Genomic DNA, 17,803 nt, shown 5'->3' with positions numbered 1-17,803 from the left:
TTTCATATATGAAAATGTTTTGTTCTCATTTATATAAAAAAAAACTAATTACTATTGATTGAGCATTAACTTTCGTTTTCATATTCAAATAAAAAGTGGTTAATTTTTTTTATTCCAAACGAGCATGTGCGTCTTTATAAGAGATAAAAAATGTGAAAATAACTAATCACACCTTACAAGATAAAATAAAAATGTGTTAAATATATATAAAAATTAAAAAAAATAAACTAGTAATGTCATTTATATGTACAAGTAGCTTAAGTGACATATATACATATATACATGCATAAACCATGATCATGATTTTCTAATAAGTTGAAATTGGTTGATATGGCTGAATCAAATTGTTAATTATTGAAATTGTAATGGAGCATAAATTTTGCACGTATCGATTGGTATTTCTTAGAGGTGAAATAACTAAGTTTTTAAATTTGTTATTGCATGACTCAACTTCGATAATAATAACATAAATTTTTTGTTGTGCAATCTTATAATTACTTTCTTTCATGGCATCTAAAGCCTCTCTCAAATGCACATCAACTATTGTGTTGTATGAAACAAGACAATATTCTAAAGCCTTTTTTACCTTAGGATTTGTGGTTTCCCCATAACTTTTGTGAATATGTTCTAATGTGGTAGATGAATTAGAATTCACAATTTCAAGTGTTAAACGAGCAAATCCTGCCATGTCTTCTCTAGATCTATGATGAATCGATGATCGTAAAGTCATGACACAAAGATGATAATTGGGTGATTGATGACATATTTGTTCTAATAAACCAGCATGGGTGAGAATTGATAGAATTGGTGTGATAAGAAATATTAACGAGGTGACCAATTGAATAAGAATGAAAGTTGAAGAACTTGTAAATATCATTCTTCTTGTAGATTTATCTATAAAGTAAGGATGAAGGTGATCGAGTTAGGTTTATGATTCTAAAAAGCGACAACAAAATTTATCATAAAATGATTTTAGTGGTGTGACATTTGTATCATTTTTAGAACAAATTTTGACGTCTTCCTTTATATTCGTTGTCATACTCAAAATGTGGTATAAAATAATTTTGAATATAAATTTACATATTTAACCATGAATGAAGTGAGATTCTTCTCATATAACCATAAAATGACATACATATAAAATATCTTTAAAATTCTATTATTTAAAATTTTGTAGGAATTATTATAATAAACATATGATTACATAAATGTGTATTTGAGTTATTTAAGTTTAAAATGTCCAACCAACTTAATTTTCTTACATCAACACATTCTCAAGAGTTAAGCAAACAAATGTCTTTTCAAGATAACGATATGGTCCAATTTCCCTTGGACAAATGTCCTACAAAATTTGAAGCTTAAATTAACCAATGTAATTTAACTAATTGATGCAACAACAAAAAAATTAACTAAAATTTTCAAAGAAATAACATTTATCCTTCATTACAAATCTTAACCATTTTTAATATACTCTTTTGATGTCTTAATGAGTTAAAATTACCACCATGAGATAAATATATTTTTAACATGGTGAATGTAAGAAAGTTAAAAAAATAAGAAGAATAAAGGTGCAGAGAAGCCGCCCCCCACCACAGGTTTTTTTTTTCTCTCTCTCTCCATATTCTCTTCTCTCCCTTCTCTGTTAATATTCTCTCTCAATCTTCATCCATTTTAGAATTTGATCAGACCATGATGTAGCTAGCGAGTTAAGGAACATTTCTATCTGATTAGATTTTCAAACAGAGTAAGTTCATTTTTGCTTTAAAGATAATTTGTTCTCTATTTTTTCTTAGGATTTAGTCATCAATCTTGGTGGGGTTAGTTGAGAAGTTTAATCCTCTCAACATATTCTACTATATACTGAATTTTTGTTCTATTTGGATAACTTACATTAGACCCGTAAATCTTGAAGCTTATCGGACATTGGAGAATAAAATTCTAGAAGTTTCTTGGAAAATAAGCAATTAAGGTAAGGGAAGCTAAATTTAATTTTTTAATAGCACCCTAGGCAAAATCTGGATGTGGAGGGGACGTGATCTCAGTATTCAATTTCTTTTGCATGAATGTTGTGTGTTTATATATTATGTTGTTTGTTTATATATTATTAAACTTGTAGAAATATTAAATTTTGATGGTTTAATATCTAAGTGTTGTTTTTTTTTGTATGTTAAACAAACTTTTGAATGTTGTGGATCACGTTTTGAATGATAATTATGTCTAATCGATTCAAAATATTTGACGGGTAAATAAGGTAAAATGAAAACTTTGTTTATATAAATCACTGTCACTAAATAAATCAAATTTAAAAACATTTTTATATTTTTTCATTAAATTTTACACTATTAAAGAACTGCACATTTATTTTTCTCCACTTATTAAAAAAAAACTAGTTATTAAGTAGGATTTAGTTATTCAATTACTCAATCCAAACAAATTTAGTTGAGTTTTATCTATAATTTGATCAAATTAAACTTAACTCCAAGAAAATCACAATAAAAAAATTTGTTTGTCTAGTTAATTACTTCTTAGTTTTTTTAGTTTTGATACTTAGTTTATAGCTGTAATTTTTTGTTTAATTTTTCTTATATTATTTATATGGTATATTTAAGTAAACTACTATAATAAATCTAACAAAATTGGATTTTTTTACAATATTTATTACCCAATTCACCAAACCCAATCAAATTCAATCATGTATGTGGTAAGTTGGATGGAGTCTAATAAAAGATGCAAGAAAGGATCCAACTCAACTGAGTTGTTTTATTTATCTTTTTTTGTGAAATTATTTCCACTAAATTCCTCAAAAAGGTATACAATCATAACCTCTTTTTCCTCATTCTTTCATGTTCACATTTCTCATATGAATGTGACAATTTATTTTTCAATCTAAGGATTGTAATTTTATCTTTTCATATATGAAAATATTTTGTTCTAATTTATATAAAAAAAACTAATTACTATTGATTGAGCATTAACTTTCGTTTTCATATTCAAATAAAAAGTGGTTAATTTTTTTTTTATTCCAAACGAGCATGTGCGTCTTTGTAAGAGAAAAAAAATGTGAAAATAATTAATCACACCTTACAAGATAAAATAAAAATGTGTTAAATATATATATAAAAATTAAAAAAATAAACTAGTAATGTCATTTATATGTGCAAGTAGCTTAAGTGACATATATACATATATACATGCATAAACCATGATCATGATTTTCTAATAAGTTGAAATTGGTTGATATGGCTGAATCAAATTGTTAATTATTGAAATTGTAATGGAGCATAAATTTTGCACGTATCGATTGGTATTTCTTAGAGGTGAAATACCAATCGATATATTTTTAACATGGTGAATGTAAGAACGTTAAAAAAAATAAGAAGAATAAAGGTGCAGAGAAGCTGCCCCCCACCACAGGTTTTTTTTTTCTCTCTCTCTCTCCATATTCTCTTCTCTCCCTTCTCTGTTAATATTCTCTCTCAATCTTCATCCATTTTAGAATTTGATCAGACCATGATGTAGCTAGCGAGTTAAGGAACATTTCTATCCGATTAGATTTTCAAATAGAGTAAGTTCATTTTTGGTTTAAAGATAATTTGTTCTCTATTTTTTCTTAGGATTTAGTCATTAATCTTGGTGGGGTTAGTTGAGAAGTTTAATCCTCTCAACATATTGTACTATATACTAAATTTTTGTTCTATTTGGATAACTTGCATTAGACCCGTAAATCTTGAAGCTTATCCGGACATTGGAGAATAAAATTCTAGAAGTTTCTTGGAAAATAAGCAATTAAGGTAAGGGAAGCTAAATTTAATTTTTTAATAGCACCCTAGGCAAGATCTGGATGTGGAGGGGACGTGGTCTCAGTATTCAATTTCTCTTGCATGTGTTTATATATTATGTTGTTTGTTTATGTATTATTAAACTTGTAGAAATATTAAATTTTGATGGTTTAATATCTAAGTGTTGTTTTTTTTTTGTATGTTAAACAAACTTTTGAATGTTGTGGATCACGTTTTGAATGATATTGTACGATGAAATGTGTGGAATTGAAGTCATACATTTGGGATAATGTATGGACTTTATGTTTGTATGTGTATTAAGTATTGATGTCTATGTGATAATAGAGATCTCTGAGCTTCACTGATGATCTAAGTCACATAGGCTAAGATATCAGGTTGTGAGAAGCTGATGGGGGAGTTCATGCACACCATGACATATGAGATGCACGACTTGAGTTGTATTGAACTTATCCTAATCCTTTCTGTTGGATTCACTAGTAATCTTTGGATCAGGTGTTAATCTCTAGTAGGACTTACTTAATATGGATCTTCCGGAAGGCGTCATATGTTATTTTGTTTGTTGAATATCCTGGATGTGTAGATCCATGTGAGATTTATGTGATTGTTTTATTGTTGAGATTTGAAGAAAAATGAAAAATTTTAGAAATTGATCATGTAATTTGGTTTTCTCTTTTGATTTAATTGTGTATATTATAAAATTATATTTTCACTAGCTTACCCTTGTTTTTTTTTTGTGTGTTTGAACTGCAATGACTATACTACGCACACAAGCAGATGATCTTATAGGTGTTGGAGGGTCTAAAGAGCTTTAGGGTGTTGATTTTGAAACTTATATTGTAAATATTTATATTTCTATATGTCCTAATCATGTATTAGAAATGTTTTGAAAAACTCTAAGCTTGTATAAAAATATGTAAAACCTATATTCTAATAGTTAGATGTTATTTTTTGGGGTGTTATACAATGAACAAGTTTCAAATCGATCTGTTTCAAAAAAACAATGTTAAAGCATTTAAAACTAAAAAAATAGCATAAGTAATTTGAAAAAAAATACAAATTGATTATAATTTTTAAATTTCTTGAACTAAAAATATTGTCTTCTTGGTAGACAAATGACCACAAGTGTTGAAACAGATCGAGATAGAAAAGGAGTGAGATTACTTCTTACTGCACCTCTATAGGTTATCATGACACCAATACTAAATGTGAATTTATCATTTAGTTTTTTAGTTAAAAAATAAATAAATCTTAAAATCCTATCTAATTCCTTCTTCTATTTTCTCTAAGCACGACACTCCCAAGCATTTGAGTCATCTCCAACACTCCAAGACATCCTAGTACCCCATTTGCGTTATTTGAAGGGTTTTTTTGGTTCTTTACACATTTTTGGGAGCATTTGACAATCCCTTTGTGATTTATGGTAAAAACGGTTAGTTTGTAAGATGTATTTCACTCTTCCCTTGTACTAATTCCTCATTGTTATTTGGGTTAATCCGTTTTTCGTGATTTTTTTTATTTTGTAATTTGGAAGCCAACTTAGGATCAAAGAGTTTTTTTTTCAAATTTATAGAATTCATAAGATTTTTTTTAAAAACAATTTTTTGGATTACACATGTTCCTATCGAAAATGAACTCGGGGAGTGTAACTTGACGAGGATAGGATGTTTATCAAGGAACGAGCTTTAAATTAGTCTCTGATAAGAGGGGGAGGCCACCTGAAAAAGACTCGATTATGGGATGTGTTTAGCTGTTTGAGCTCTTTGATCTTTCTAATCTTTGGGTGGGCATGCACAACATAATTTGGAAGTATTTTGGATTCTACAAATCCAAAAACACTCCCCTGTCATAAATTGACTTATGGGTAATTGAAATATTTATGTACTTTTCAGATTAGATAATCCGAAAGTTGTTTTCAAATCTAGAACGTTATAAATTATGTAATTTGGAATATAAACTTACATTACCGATTAGCTAATCCAAAACACGAGTTTGGATTGCAACACAAACATTTCAATTAATTCTAAATTGTGTAATGTCGCAATAATATTTGGAGGTGCAGAAAGAAGCAGACAAGGAGTGAACGGGCTAGCTGGCCCATTAATAAAAACCGATTCCAATAAAAAAACACGGGTCAAGTCGTGGTTCCTTTCTTCGTCGTCGTCTCACTCGTTATTTATTAATTATGAATTTATGATTGCTGTGTTGTGTTGGTGTAGCATAGCATCGTAGCCAGAAAAAGGTGTCACTCCACCGGAGCAACGCAAAGGAACAACAAACTCGCACGCACGCACGCGCGCGCTTCTCTGTTCGCTTTCTCCCGCTAGGGTTTCGGTTAGGGTTTCGCTCTGTTACGCCAAGCTGGAGAGGCACAGAGGAGACCGTTACAACAACAACAATGATTTCCACAACGACAATAACTATCGTCACTCTAACAGGGGGCGCTTCTCCGATTCTCCCATGAACTACCACAACACGCGCCGGAGCCCTTCCGGCTTCCGCTCTGGCGCCGCCCCTAACCACCGCTCCTTAGACAGTCCTCCGCGTCGCTCTCCTGGCAGGGGAGGAGGATTCCGGCCGATGGGAGGGGAAGGTCCTGGTGAATTCGGATTCAACGGCCACCAGCCGCCACCGCCGCTGGTTGGCCAAAAACGAGGGTTTCCTGTCTCCGGACGCGGTGGCGGTTCGCCCGGTGTGTGCTTTTTTTTTTTTTTTTTTCTCTCCTTCTCTTTTTCATGAATAGAGGGTTTTTGTTTTCGACGAATTTCAATTGCCGCGCGGCCATTCTTGTAACCCTTGCAATTTATTGGAATGGGAGTCGCTTTTAGGGTTGCTTATGTCCTGTTTCATATTAGTCATCAATTTCTTTTAGTTCGTGTGGCAGTCAATTGTTTACGCCTTGTAGCATATACGTTATGTTTCGATAAACTCATTTAGAGAAGGAAAAGGAAGGGACTAAGTTAATTCTAACTTAGGAGAAATTGACTGTGTCTTAGGGGAGATTATTTTGTGAGAGAAGTTTAATTCATTTTATATTTTTTCTTTTCCTATGAGTGCTTACAGGGGAGTTTATCCTAATCTAACTACGTAGTCTTTGAACTATTGGTTGGAATTAGGGTTTAAGAATGGTAATCTGTTTGGTCAATAATTGGATATTTACAATGCTGTTCCTGGCAGCTTTTTCTGTTGTGAACAGTGGGTTATTTGTATTAACTTTTGGAGGTGTTGCGTTGCTGAAGCATTTTTTACGGGTAATATTACTCTATAGTTTACTTCCGGGGGAGGGAGGGAGGGAGAAAACCCAAGAATATGGGGTGATTGACTTGTGTTTGTCTGAAGTGGCAACTGGTGGGTGGGATAAGGCTTGATGTTGGTTGTGTGTTTTGTCATGATCTGGAGCTGTTTCAGTTATTCCTGTAATTCTGCAATACTGTTTTGTCAAACAATTGACATGTTTTTTCCTTTCAGATCGTTTAGATGGTGGAAATTTTGCTAAACTTTTTGTTGGATCTGTTCCCCGAACAGCTGTTGAAGATGATGTAAGTTATATTGTTTAATGATTTTTCGTTTTCCGTATATTAAATGATATTGACTTCAGTTTAGTTTGGTTTACTACCGATTAACTATTATCTTGATACATTTTTTTATGCCAGATTCGCCCGCTGTTTGAAGAACATGGGAATGTGATTGAGGTTGCCCTCATCAAAGATAGAAAGACAGGACAACATCAAGGTATTTGTTATTTTTATATTCTGAGGCTACTTTGATTCATATGCACTTTATTTCAGGTCTTTTGAGAGGCTGATTGTAGAGAAAATAAGCTCATCATCTTCTCAGTTTGTTTTTGCTACAAGTTCAGACTTGTTAGTATTGGTTCCACCTTTTTTCCCCGTCCTGTCATACCTGAAGGAGCTACAACATGTAAACCTGTAAGCTGCTCTTTGTATAGCAGATGGGATCTTGGAGGACCTAAAGATCCTGCTCTTGCAATTGTAGCTGCAGCAGTGGGGGCATTACCCAACATTTGATTGTAGTTGGAGTGTCAGTTACCATATCTATAGGTTTTTTACTTTAAAATTTTAGAAGTTGGTTATTGTACAAAGGGAACAGAGGATAAACTTAGATTGTTACATTTGAATGGTGTTAATCACAATGTATTTTTGAAGGTTTAATGTTTCTCATTTTGGTGAAATAATTATTGATCAAATGGCTTGGAATGTCACATACGACTTTTTGATTTAATGAAGTGGTATGGGTATGAAGTTGGGTTGACTAATTATGGATGATTATTGATACTAGTGTGTGGTGTTTATTGGAATTCATACTTCATTAGCTATCTTGTGAGTGGTAGTATCTTCTGAAGACGTGATGATGGCCATTTATTTATGTGTGTAAAATATAGGCTCGTAGTTCTAGTGTTGGTGATGTGATGTATGTACGTGATTGCATACGATGCATTGAAAATTATGGCAGGTATTGGATAGCTATTTCCGTGTGTTACTGGATCTTCTGCCAGTTGGTCCATCATACTTCTTTACGGTGCATAAAGTTTTATGCTAGGAAATATAGTTTGTTCAAATGGACATCATGGAAAGCTTGATTCTCCATGGCTCTGAATTCTTGTGTAGCGTTGTGCTTTTGCCTTTATTTATTTGATATTTAAGTTGAATTTACTGTTGTGTTTTGTCACAAGAATTTATTCCAAGCTTGTACAATACCCAGTTGTAGGAGAAAAGCAATCTGTTTTTTATATCACGATGGTGTTTAACTGTTAAAGTATATGAACGCCATATTCTATATCAGAAATCGTCTTTATATTCTAGCGACTGTTAACGTATTAGTACGCGGGGTGAGTATTTGTGGTTGCAGTTGTGTTGTGTGGATCTATACAATGTGGTGGCTTTAGTTGAGCCTTCACCCTTGTGTGCTTTGGGGAAGTGTAAACCCACAGAGAATATGATGATACACTCTGATAGGAGATGTGAAATAGGAGTTTATGCTTAACGAAAAAAACAGAGTATGTTCTACTCATACCCTGATATTTTCAACTGTAGCTACCTTTTAAGCTGCCCCAGTTAATGCTGATTTATAAATCAGCATTATACTGGTTATTAGAAATTCAAGCAACTTTTAGCTACATGCCAATTTTTGTTTGTGCAGATGAATTGCACTTTACAGAATTCGTTGTTAACCTTCAAATCCTTTAAAGTTTTCTAGCTATAAGAGTACTGAAGCCATTTGGTCTGCAACTGGTAGTTGATTTTACAATTGTTTGAGAAATATATAATAAAGTGTAGTCTAATAAGACTGTTGTGGAACTATCTTGTGATATCTTGATGCTTGGATGATTTTGCCTCATGCTTGTGATGAGATTATCTTGGGGGTCAGCTGAAACTTTTGAGATCTTAATCTCTGCCTTTTATATAGGGGTTAAAATATAGTTTGGTTATTGTTTTATCTCTATATGAATTCTCTTTAGTCTTCTCTTGGCAGCCAAATAGTTGTGACAAAGTAAAATATCTCACTGGAAGAATCATTCTGATTTGTTGATGAATTAAAGACCATGACAGCCTTTTTTTAGTTGTCTGGGTTTGTAACAGTTAGTAATTTAAAGCAAAATAGGGTTTAAAATAAAATCACATTGAGTTTTATTTTTCTATCATTTTTCTGCCTTATTTTCTGGATCTATATTTATCGACACCTGTTACTGGGGGTGTTGTATCATTTAATGAAACTGGTATAAAGTATCTTTGTCATGCAGGTTGTTGTTTCATAAAATATTCTACTGCAGAAGAAGCTGATCAGGCAATTAGAGCACTGCATAATCAACATACTCTTCCTGGAGTGAGTTGTGCTTACGAATCCTAGATTGTAAATAGTGAGGACAACTTATAGTTGTTAGTTAATTATTTTCTGATGCATGTATGTTATTATTTAGGGTGTTGGTCCAATACAAGTGCGATATGCTGATGGTGAACGGGAACGCCTTGGTAAATGTTTATATTTATTGACATTGTTAGGTTTGCAAATTCTCACTACCACATGTATTATGCACAAGGATTTAAAAAAAAAATACTGTTATTGTATCAATGATGATCATAGTTGTAATTTTTCGTCTTGAAATATCTTTATGTTTTGAAACTTGTGTCTATGTTTATCGATTGAAGTTAGGGACATAATACTTGTCCCTTTTATTAATTTTATTCATATGCACAAGACATCCTGTGTATTATTCCACATTTTGTTTCCCCAAAATACATTTATAACTGCTAATTAGTTGATAAAGTAAAAAAAACTAGCAATATTTGTTCTAGGGGAAGAATTTATGCATGGATGTGTTTTTGTGTCTCTGACTGCATCATTGTTATTAGTCATCTAATAATAATGTACTGACTGTTTCATGGTCATGCCACTTAATTTATATGATAGGTGCAGTTGAGTACAAGTTATTTGTGGGCTCTCTGAACAAACAGGCTCCCGTAAAGGAAGTTGAGGAAGTATGTTTCTTGCTGTAATCAAACTTTACGTTATAGGCTGTTATACTGTTTTAAATGAACATTTTTGTGTGTTGTATTTCAAAAGGGTAACTTTGGCATGATGGAATTTATCTGTGCTTAATAATTGCTATTATTATTATCCGTGGTTAATATTTAACATGAAACTAATTCATGATGCCTACTTTCTCTTGCATCAGATTTTCTCAAAATATGGCAGAGTTGAAGATGTTTATCTTATGCGTGATGAGAAGAAACAAAGTCGTGGTATGTTTCCTACCTACATGACTATGTGATATTAGCCGGAAACCAGCTAGGGGATGGGTGTGGATCCATAGGGGCAAGGGGTTTGTTTCTGTGCTTCTCAGTTTCATAATTCTTCTTAAGGGAGTTATGAATTGGTTGGAACAATGAGTAGTTTTTACTGTTCCCATCTATCTCTGAAAGCATTTTATTTTATTTTTCTGGGACTACTTTTTGTGTCTCTGTATGTTTGTGTTTGATTTTTGATGCAATACTGAACAGATAATATTTTCCCTTATTTTGGTTGAAGGATGTGGTTTTGTCAAATACTCACACAGAGATATGGCTCTGGCAGCTATTAATGCACTTGATGGTGTCTACACAATGAGAGTATGGAAAAAAATATTTTTCTCATTTCAATAGTTCTTCTTATGAATGCATTATGGTTAATCTTGTATTTTTCTGCATAGGGTTGTGAGCAACCACTAATTGTCCGGTTTGCTGATCCTAAAAGGCCTCGCCAAGGAGATTCCAGGTCTGTCCTTGCTATTTTGATAATCCTTGAGCATAAAAGTCCATTCCAAGGCTAATTATAATTAATTAAACCAAGCATTGAACCATGGACTTTTTAAATTTGACCAAGATTTTGACCTGTGCTATGTGATGTGAATATGAAATAAAGCCTAGGCCAGAAGTATTCTTTTTAGTTAACAATTTCAATTTGAACGCTCTGGTATGTTTGCTTTCCGCAGTCTGGTTAGCTCACATTTTAAGGAGGCCCTGTTCAAACGGAATAGGTCTCAAACAAGGCTGGTTTGTTGTATAAGTTGACAAAAGGGATTTTTCCTTGTTCCTTGTGTCTTGCACACCTAGAAGTTCATTCTTCCTTGGCACTTATTTACTTTTTGTCACTCAGGGTGTTGGGAAGGAATTTTTCTTTGATTTTGTGTTTGAGTTATATAAGGAGCTTAGACCTAATAATATTCTTGACACATGTGCATAGAATATGAATCAGCTGCTGTTTATTGGCAGAACATATAAGTTTGTTCTGACTTTGTGGCTTTTAGATTTTCTATGATTCAAATGCATAGTATGCACATATGAACATGAGATTTTTAAAATTGTGCTTGGCTTGCTTCAGGGGTCAGGCCTTTGGAGGCCCAGGATTTGGTCCTAGATTTGATGCACCAGGCTCAAGGTATTCTCCCACCTTTACTCTTTCCTTTTACCTCTTGCTTCCTCTATTGAATTCTTGTCAGTTAAGACTTGTTACAATGATTTCTTCTGTAATTCCTTCTGCAGACTTCCATCCAATATTACTGATCCTATGGGTGATCGAATGCCTCCCCCTAATGCTTGGCGACCAATGCATCCGCCAAATATGGGGCCATCCACTAATGCTGCTCTTCATGGCATGGGGCCACCAATGCTTCCAAGATCTGGTGAAATGGTGCCTACAAATGCAGTAAGTACAATTTTTTGGTCACCCTAAATGTCCAATGCAAAAGGCCTCCACATTTTCTTTTTTGAGATTTTCTTCTAAGTTCTTATTGTTGTTTTAGTTTTTCATGTTCTGTGGATGGTATGTGTTCTTGCTACTAAACTGTTAGCTCTTTGCAACCTACTGTGTTTGGACATGTAGATCTGGGACTTAGTTATTTATTATTGTCAACTAATGTGAATAAGGATAAAACTAAATGTTTGACTTTTATGTGACCGCATATATATATATATATATATATATATATATAATGACATTCAAATACATTTATGGTTGACTTCCGCAAAACTCCACTATCTCAAGAATGAAACTGCAGTTTCACTACCTTAAGTAATTGAATTAACTTAGTAAAGAGGGAGAGCCTTGAAACAATAGTAAGGTGCCGGCTGGTTCCAATCTTGAAAGATACCTATCCCTTTGATAATCCCCACATGTCAAACTTCTGAGTTTGTGTAAAATCTGTGGAGCTTGAATATACTTGACTCGATATATGCATATCATAATACTCTTGAAACAACAATAGTTCTAGATTTGAACTTCATAATGAAGCAAAGTAGCAGGCTACAATAATAAAGTGCGATAGTACTTGTAGCAAATAAGATCAAGCAACTTAAGTGATCAGATCATATATAATTTCTTAAAACCGTAAGTTACTAAGGTGAAAACATTTCGTTAGATGATTAGACAACCATGCAAAACACTGTCTTTAAATCATTTGAGCCTGTTAAAACAGTTTTTAAGTCATTTGAACCTGTTAAAACACTGTCATTATGGTGTCAAAATTTACATTTTATTTGAAACTAATTCACTTATTGACTCTAGAGTTTACACCAGTTTACTTGAGTGTCAGGAAAAGAATTTGGTAGCAATTTTTATCTTGTTTTGTCTACCAAGTATCATAAAATTATTAAGAGTCTAAAGTTAATTTAAGAGTATGACAATCATGTGCCCTAGTCATAGTCAATAGCATACGATTGCAATGCCACTGCGGGGTAGCAGAGTGGAGGAGGCCCATACCACTCCTAGGGCACTTGTTGCAGAGCACCTGGCCACTTGGCTAACAAACCACCATTAATGGTGTAAAACGCAGAAAAACAAGGAGTTTTGCTTGCTTTGCCACTGATGCTCCAGGGCCTTGTTAGACTGCAACCTGTTGCCAGACAAAACTCTGCGACTTTGTTCTTGCTATATTCCCGGATGAGTCTCTGCATCCTGTCCTGTCCTGTCCTGTCCTTCCACCTCCCACCCTTTCATGTGCGTGGTGTTCCATATGGGTGGCCCTAGCTTGCAGATGATAGGTTGGGTCTTAGGGTCTTTTTCTGTTTTAATTTATTGTGATTCAAATTGGGCCTATTTTTTTTTTCCTTGTAGAATATAACATTTTTTACAAGTAAACATAGCATGTGATTTATCATGTAATATAACTAAATAAATAATAATGATAATAATAATAATAATAAATATAAGTATTATTAAACAAAATCATATATTGTTAAGTAATACTACAAACTGTATAATAAATATGTAAAAATGTAAAAATATTTTTAATTAAATTATCAATAGTAGTTAGTATCTTTCGATTCACGATACGTATTGTACGAAACGATATGGTTTCACCCTCCCACGATACAAATCGTTTGAAGAATCTTTTTTGTCCTTGAATCTTAGCTGTATCGTGCGATTCGCACGAAGAATTGCAAAACGACACGATTCCGTATTGTGTGAATCAGTGTGGATTTTAAAAAATGAGTAAATAAAAAAAGATAGATAGAATTTGTTTAGTAACATGTATGCACCACATTATTTTTTTAGAGGTTGTTTTGGTGAAATTTTGTGGTATATATATGTATATACACACACACACACTCATATATAATTTTTTGTATCTTGCATGTATACATATCTTATATATTTAAGTATATATTAAATTTTTTAATGTTTATGAATCTTACGATTCACGATACGAAACAATTTACGATTTATAATATCAGCTCTCCAATACACTACTTGTATCTCGTTTCTACTACCAATACAAGTACAACAAACAGAATAGTGGTCATCCCACTACCCTTATCCTGCTATAGTATTCTTTTGTATGACTGCTTTTTGCTATTTACTACTAAATAGGAAATAGCCCCTGCTAAAGAGGGGGTGAAACCAACATCATTTAGTGGGACTGATTGTATTTCATCTAACCGTTGGGTGTTGTAAAGAGTGTGTTGCTAGAATTTTTCCTATAATATATTTAACTTTGGTGTTTCTCCTTTATTTTTATTTATTTATTTTTCTAGTACCTGTATGTTGCTCTTCACAACATTCACAGCATCTGTTGCTTATATACCTAACCTTAACAAATATAGGGTGGTCCTATGACTGGCTTTGGAGGCCCCATGGATGGTCGTTTTCAAGTTCAGTCTATGCCATCAATGTCACAACAGGTATATTTGTGTATTAAGATTGAGATAATTAATAATTATGTTTTAGTTCCTTTTTGGCATCTTGAAACATTAGTAATTTTGTTTTGCTTTCAGAATTTCAATCAGCCTATGCCACAAATTCCACCACTCAATCAACAAATATCACCCTTACAGAAGAATATCCAATCATCCCAGGAACTGCCACCATCCAATCAGTTGTACCCTCAAGCACCAGTTCCCTACCCACAAGCATCTCTTAGACAGCATGGCCAGCCACTTCTTCCTCCTTCTGCTGGCCCTCTTCAATCTCAGCAGATACATGGAGTAAGTGGACAGTTTCCAACTTCTCAACCGCAAACTCAACAGAGTGCTTTGTCTGCTGCATTTCCTCAGACTCCTCTTGATGCCAGCATGCATTCTAATACTGCATTAGCTACAAATCAACAGCAAGTTCCTCCCTCCATGACACAGCAGCCTCTTCAGCAATCCCCTTCTCCGTTAGCTCAGATGTTATCGCAACAAACACAGACTTTGCAAGCAAGCTTTCATTCATCTCAGCAGGCCTTCTCCCAGCTTCAACAACAATTACAGATGATGCAGCCTTCTAGTCAAGCATTAACATTGCAGCAAAATGCAGAAGCTACTAAAAAGCAGGTATTTTTGGTTAAAGTCTATGCTTCAAAGAAGTTTTTAATTTGAATTCTATTAGATGTTTCACATTATGCCTAGTACCGGGTTTCATTGATTGATCTATATTGTTGCTTTGATCAGACTGATGTATGAAGTTTGGTTCTAAATAGCTGTACTGAAAGTTTTATTGATATTTGCATTTTTTTCACCTATAGTATTCCTTAAATTGATTTGATTAATTTTTTGGTGTCAAACCGGACTGGTTGTAGATATAAAATATTTTTTTTTTTTGTGTTGTCATGATGCTAGGATTTATCATTATTTTTCTAGTGTGTTAGAGGAGGCTGTCACAGTAATACGATTATGTGCCAATTTTGTATTGATGTAGTCTCAATGGGCTGGGACTGTGGCACAAACAGTGGCCAGCACTCATGCAACTGCCCCTGCTGCAGACGCCCCTTCATCCAAACTTGCTACTTCAGCCTTACAAGCAATAAACCATAACTCGGCTCATGCCAAATGTAATTGGACAGAACATATATCTCCTGAGGGCTTCAAGTACTACTATAATAGCGTTACTGGTGAAAGTCGGGTAGGAATTTATTTTTGAGTTGCCATTATATTAGTTACTATACTTAATTATAGCTGTGGAACTGACCTTTACTGGGAACTACAGTGGGAGAAACCTGAGGAGTTGACGTTATATGAACAGCAACAGCAAAGGGTATCTGTTCAGCAGCCTCAAACCCAGTCACAGCCTTCAGTGCTACCTGCCCAGCAAATTCCCCAATTCCAACAGGTTCAGCCTCAAAGTCATCTCCAAGGTCAAGTTCTTCACCAGCAACAAGTGCAACAGCCTCCCTTGTCCTCTTCAGTAAGCATCTCTGACATTAACATACATTGAAAGGTGATTTTGTGTTACTGACTCCTTTTGCCATATTCTATTCTAGTTCCAGGCATATGGCGTTACAGGCCCTCAAAATGTTCAGGTAACACTGTTTTTGTTAAAATTTTGTTTAATGACAATAAAAGCTTTGAATGATGTGCCTCTTCGTCTATACTTGTAGCCCGCTCATTATATTATTGTTCAAGTGTCTCATTTTTGCTGTGTATGATTGAAAATTGTTTGGCTTTTCAGGAAGTTGGTTATAAACAGTTGCAGCCAACTGTTATTTCAGCTGGTGATCCAGGACGTTACTCACAGGTATATTATAGGTTTCACTTAACATAGTTTTCATCTTATGCACTGTAATCATAATTCCTGATTCCATTTCAGGGTGTTCATTCTACACACGAATTGATGTGGAAAAATAAGCCTTCAGGTACATGAAAAACAATGCATATGGACAATAATTTGCTTTTTTTGAATTTAGATACTGTTACATTTTGTAGTTACTGTAATATGAATTGCATTTGCTGTGAATGTTGAAGACATAGATTGTTAGTATTTTTATAATAATTTCAATTTATATGGTATGCTTTTTCACCTCCAGGAGTTTGAAGTTTGATGGGTTGAGCTTGAGGCGGCATATTTAAGATGTTGCAGTTTTTAAAACGGCTATGGAACAGAATGTGTTATCTAATCTTAAAGGCAGGGGGCCACCGCCTTCATTTTGATCCCATATGTGACATGTAACAATTTATTTTGGCACCTCAGTGTGAGGTTTCACTATCACTTACTCGCGATGTGGGATTCTAAATACATGACAGGGAAATGCCCTATCCTCATCTTCCTGTACCATAATATTTGCTAAAATATAGATTTTAACTCCCAACCATTATTTTTTAGAGAGAAATCTTACAATGATGCTTCCAGTGTTAGTTTCCTAATAAAATCATTAGAAGCTTCTTGGAAAAAAGCATTGTTATTTCTGCTCTTTAGTTTTCTTTACAATGCCACTGGAGCTTCAGTCTGGATACAAACGATATTAGTGCAAATACATCATGAGAATGATAAGGTTGTATAAATTTCAAATATTTTTGGTTATATCTTTCTGTTCAACCCGGGAAATGATACAATACATATTTTGGCTTATTTAAAAAAAATCATCACAAACATATGCATAGTAAATTCAAACATAAATAACAATTAATTGAATAACATTATTCCTTTAATACAATAAATAGTCAAGATAAAATCCCGAATGACAAGAAATCAAAATATATAAAATTCATCAATTAAAATCCCGAATGACAAGAAAAAGGAAATAAAATATATAAAATCACAATTTAACACATGAAATCAAATTGCAAAAATAAATGTTTGAAAGTATTCACAACGTGTTCAATAGCAATTAAAATGAAACATGCACAATTTATCACAAAAGCCGAGCAAAATATTGTCACTCCCTTTTACCTCGCAGTAATGATGATGCTATGACAAAGATATATATGTTGTTCCTTCACGATTTTCCTCTAGCCCTCTGTTTACTATTCCAGCGAAATGGTTTTTAAGGAAACAAAAAGATATTTGGCGATGAAAGAGTAGGTTTTAAGAAAATTATACCTAATAACTAGTAGTTTTTATTATTTATTTTATTTTAGAATGAAAGAGTTTTCTAACATCCAAGATCCGAGACCCATAGACTTTGAAAAGAGAACATTGGAAAATTGAATATACTCACAAAAGAGTGAAAAAAGAACAAAGTTCTTATGTATTCGTCAAATAAAAAACCTCTGATGTTACGAGAAATACTTTGTATTCAATGTTATTTTTCATAT

General features: G+C 33.4%; 1 protein-coding gene across 1 annotated transcript; it reads left to right on the top strand.

Annotated features, from left to right (window-relative positions):
• Positions 1-5,878: 5,878 nt before the first annotated feature.
• FCA (flowering time control protein FCA) lies at positions 5,879-16,941 on the top strand. The gene is made up of 19 exons (XM_068607446.1): positions 5,879-6,489; positions 7,266-7,336; positions 7,451-7,529; positions 9,559-9,641; positions 9,736-9,787; positions 10,227-10,294; positions 10,492-10,558; positions 10,845-10,924; positions 11,005-11,069; positions 11,676-11,732; positions 11,837-11,999; positions 14,396-14,473; positions 14,567-15,106; positions 15,471-15,674; positions 15,759-15,956; positions 16,033-16,071; positions 16,221-16,286; positions 16,359-16,404; positions 16,576-16,941. The coding sequence occupies exons 1-19, from the start codon at positions 6,258-6,260 to the stop codon at positions 16,581-16,583; spliced, it is 2,196 nt and encodes a 731-aa protein (XP_068463547.1). The 5' UTR covers positions 5,879-6,257; the 3' UTR covers positions 16,584-16,941.
• Positions 16,942-17,803: the final 862 nt, after the last annotated feature.

Source organism: Phaseolus vulgaris, chromosome 3, assembly GCF_051622355.1.
Source record: "Phaseolus vulgaris cultivar YP4 chromosome 3, ASM5162235v1, whole genome shotgun sequence".
In the NCBI taxonomy this organism is placed as follows: domain Eukaryota; kingdom Viridiplantae; phylum Streptophyta; class Magnoliopsida; order Fabales; family Fabaceae; genus Phaseolus; species Phaseolus vulgaris.
The sequence above is the reverse complement of the archived record's forward strand: the minus strand, read 5'-3'. Positions and strand labels throughout refer to the sequence as shown.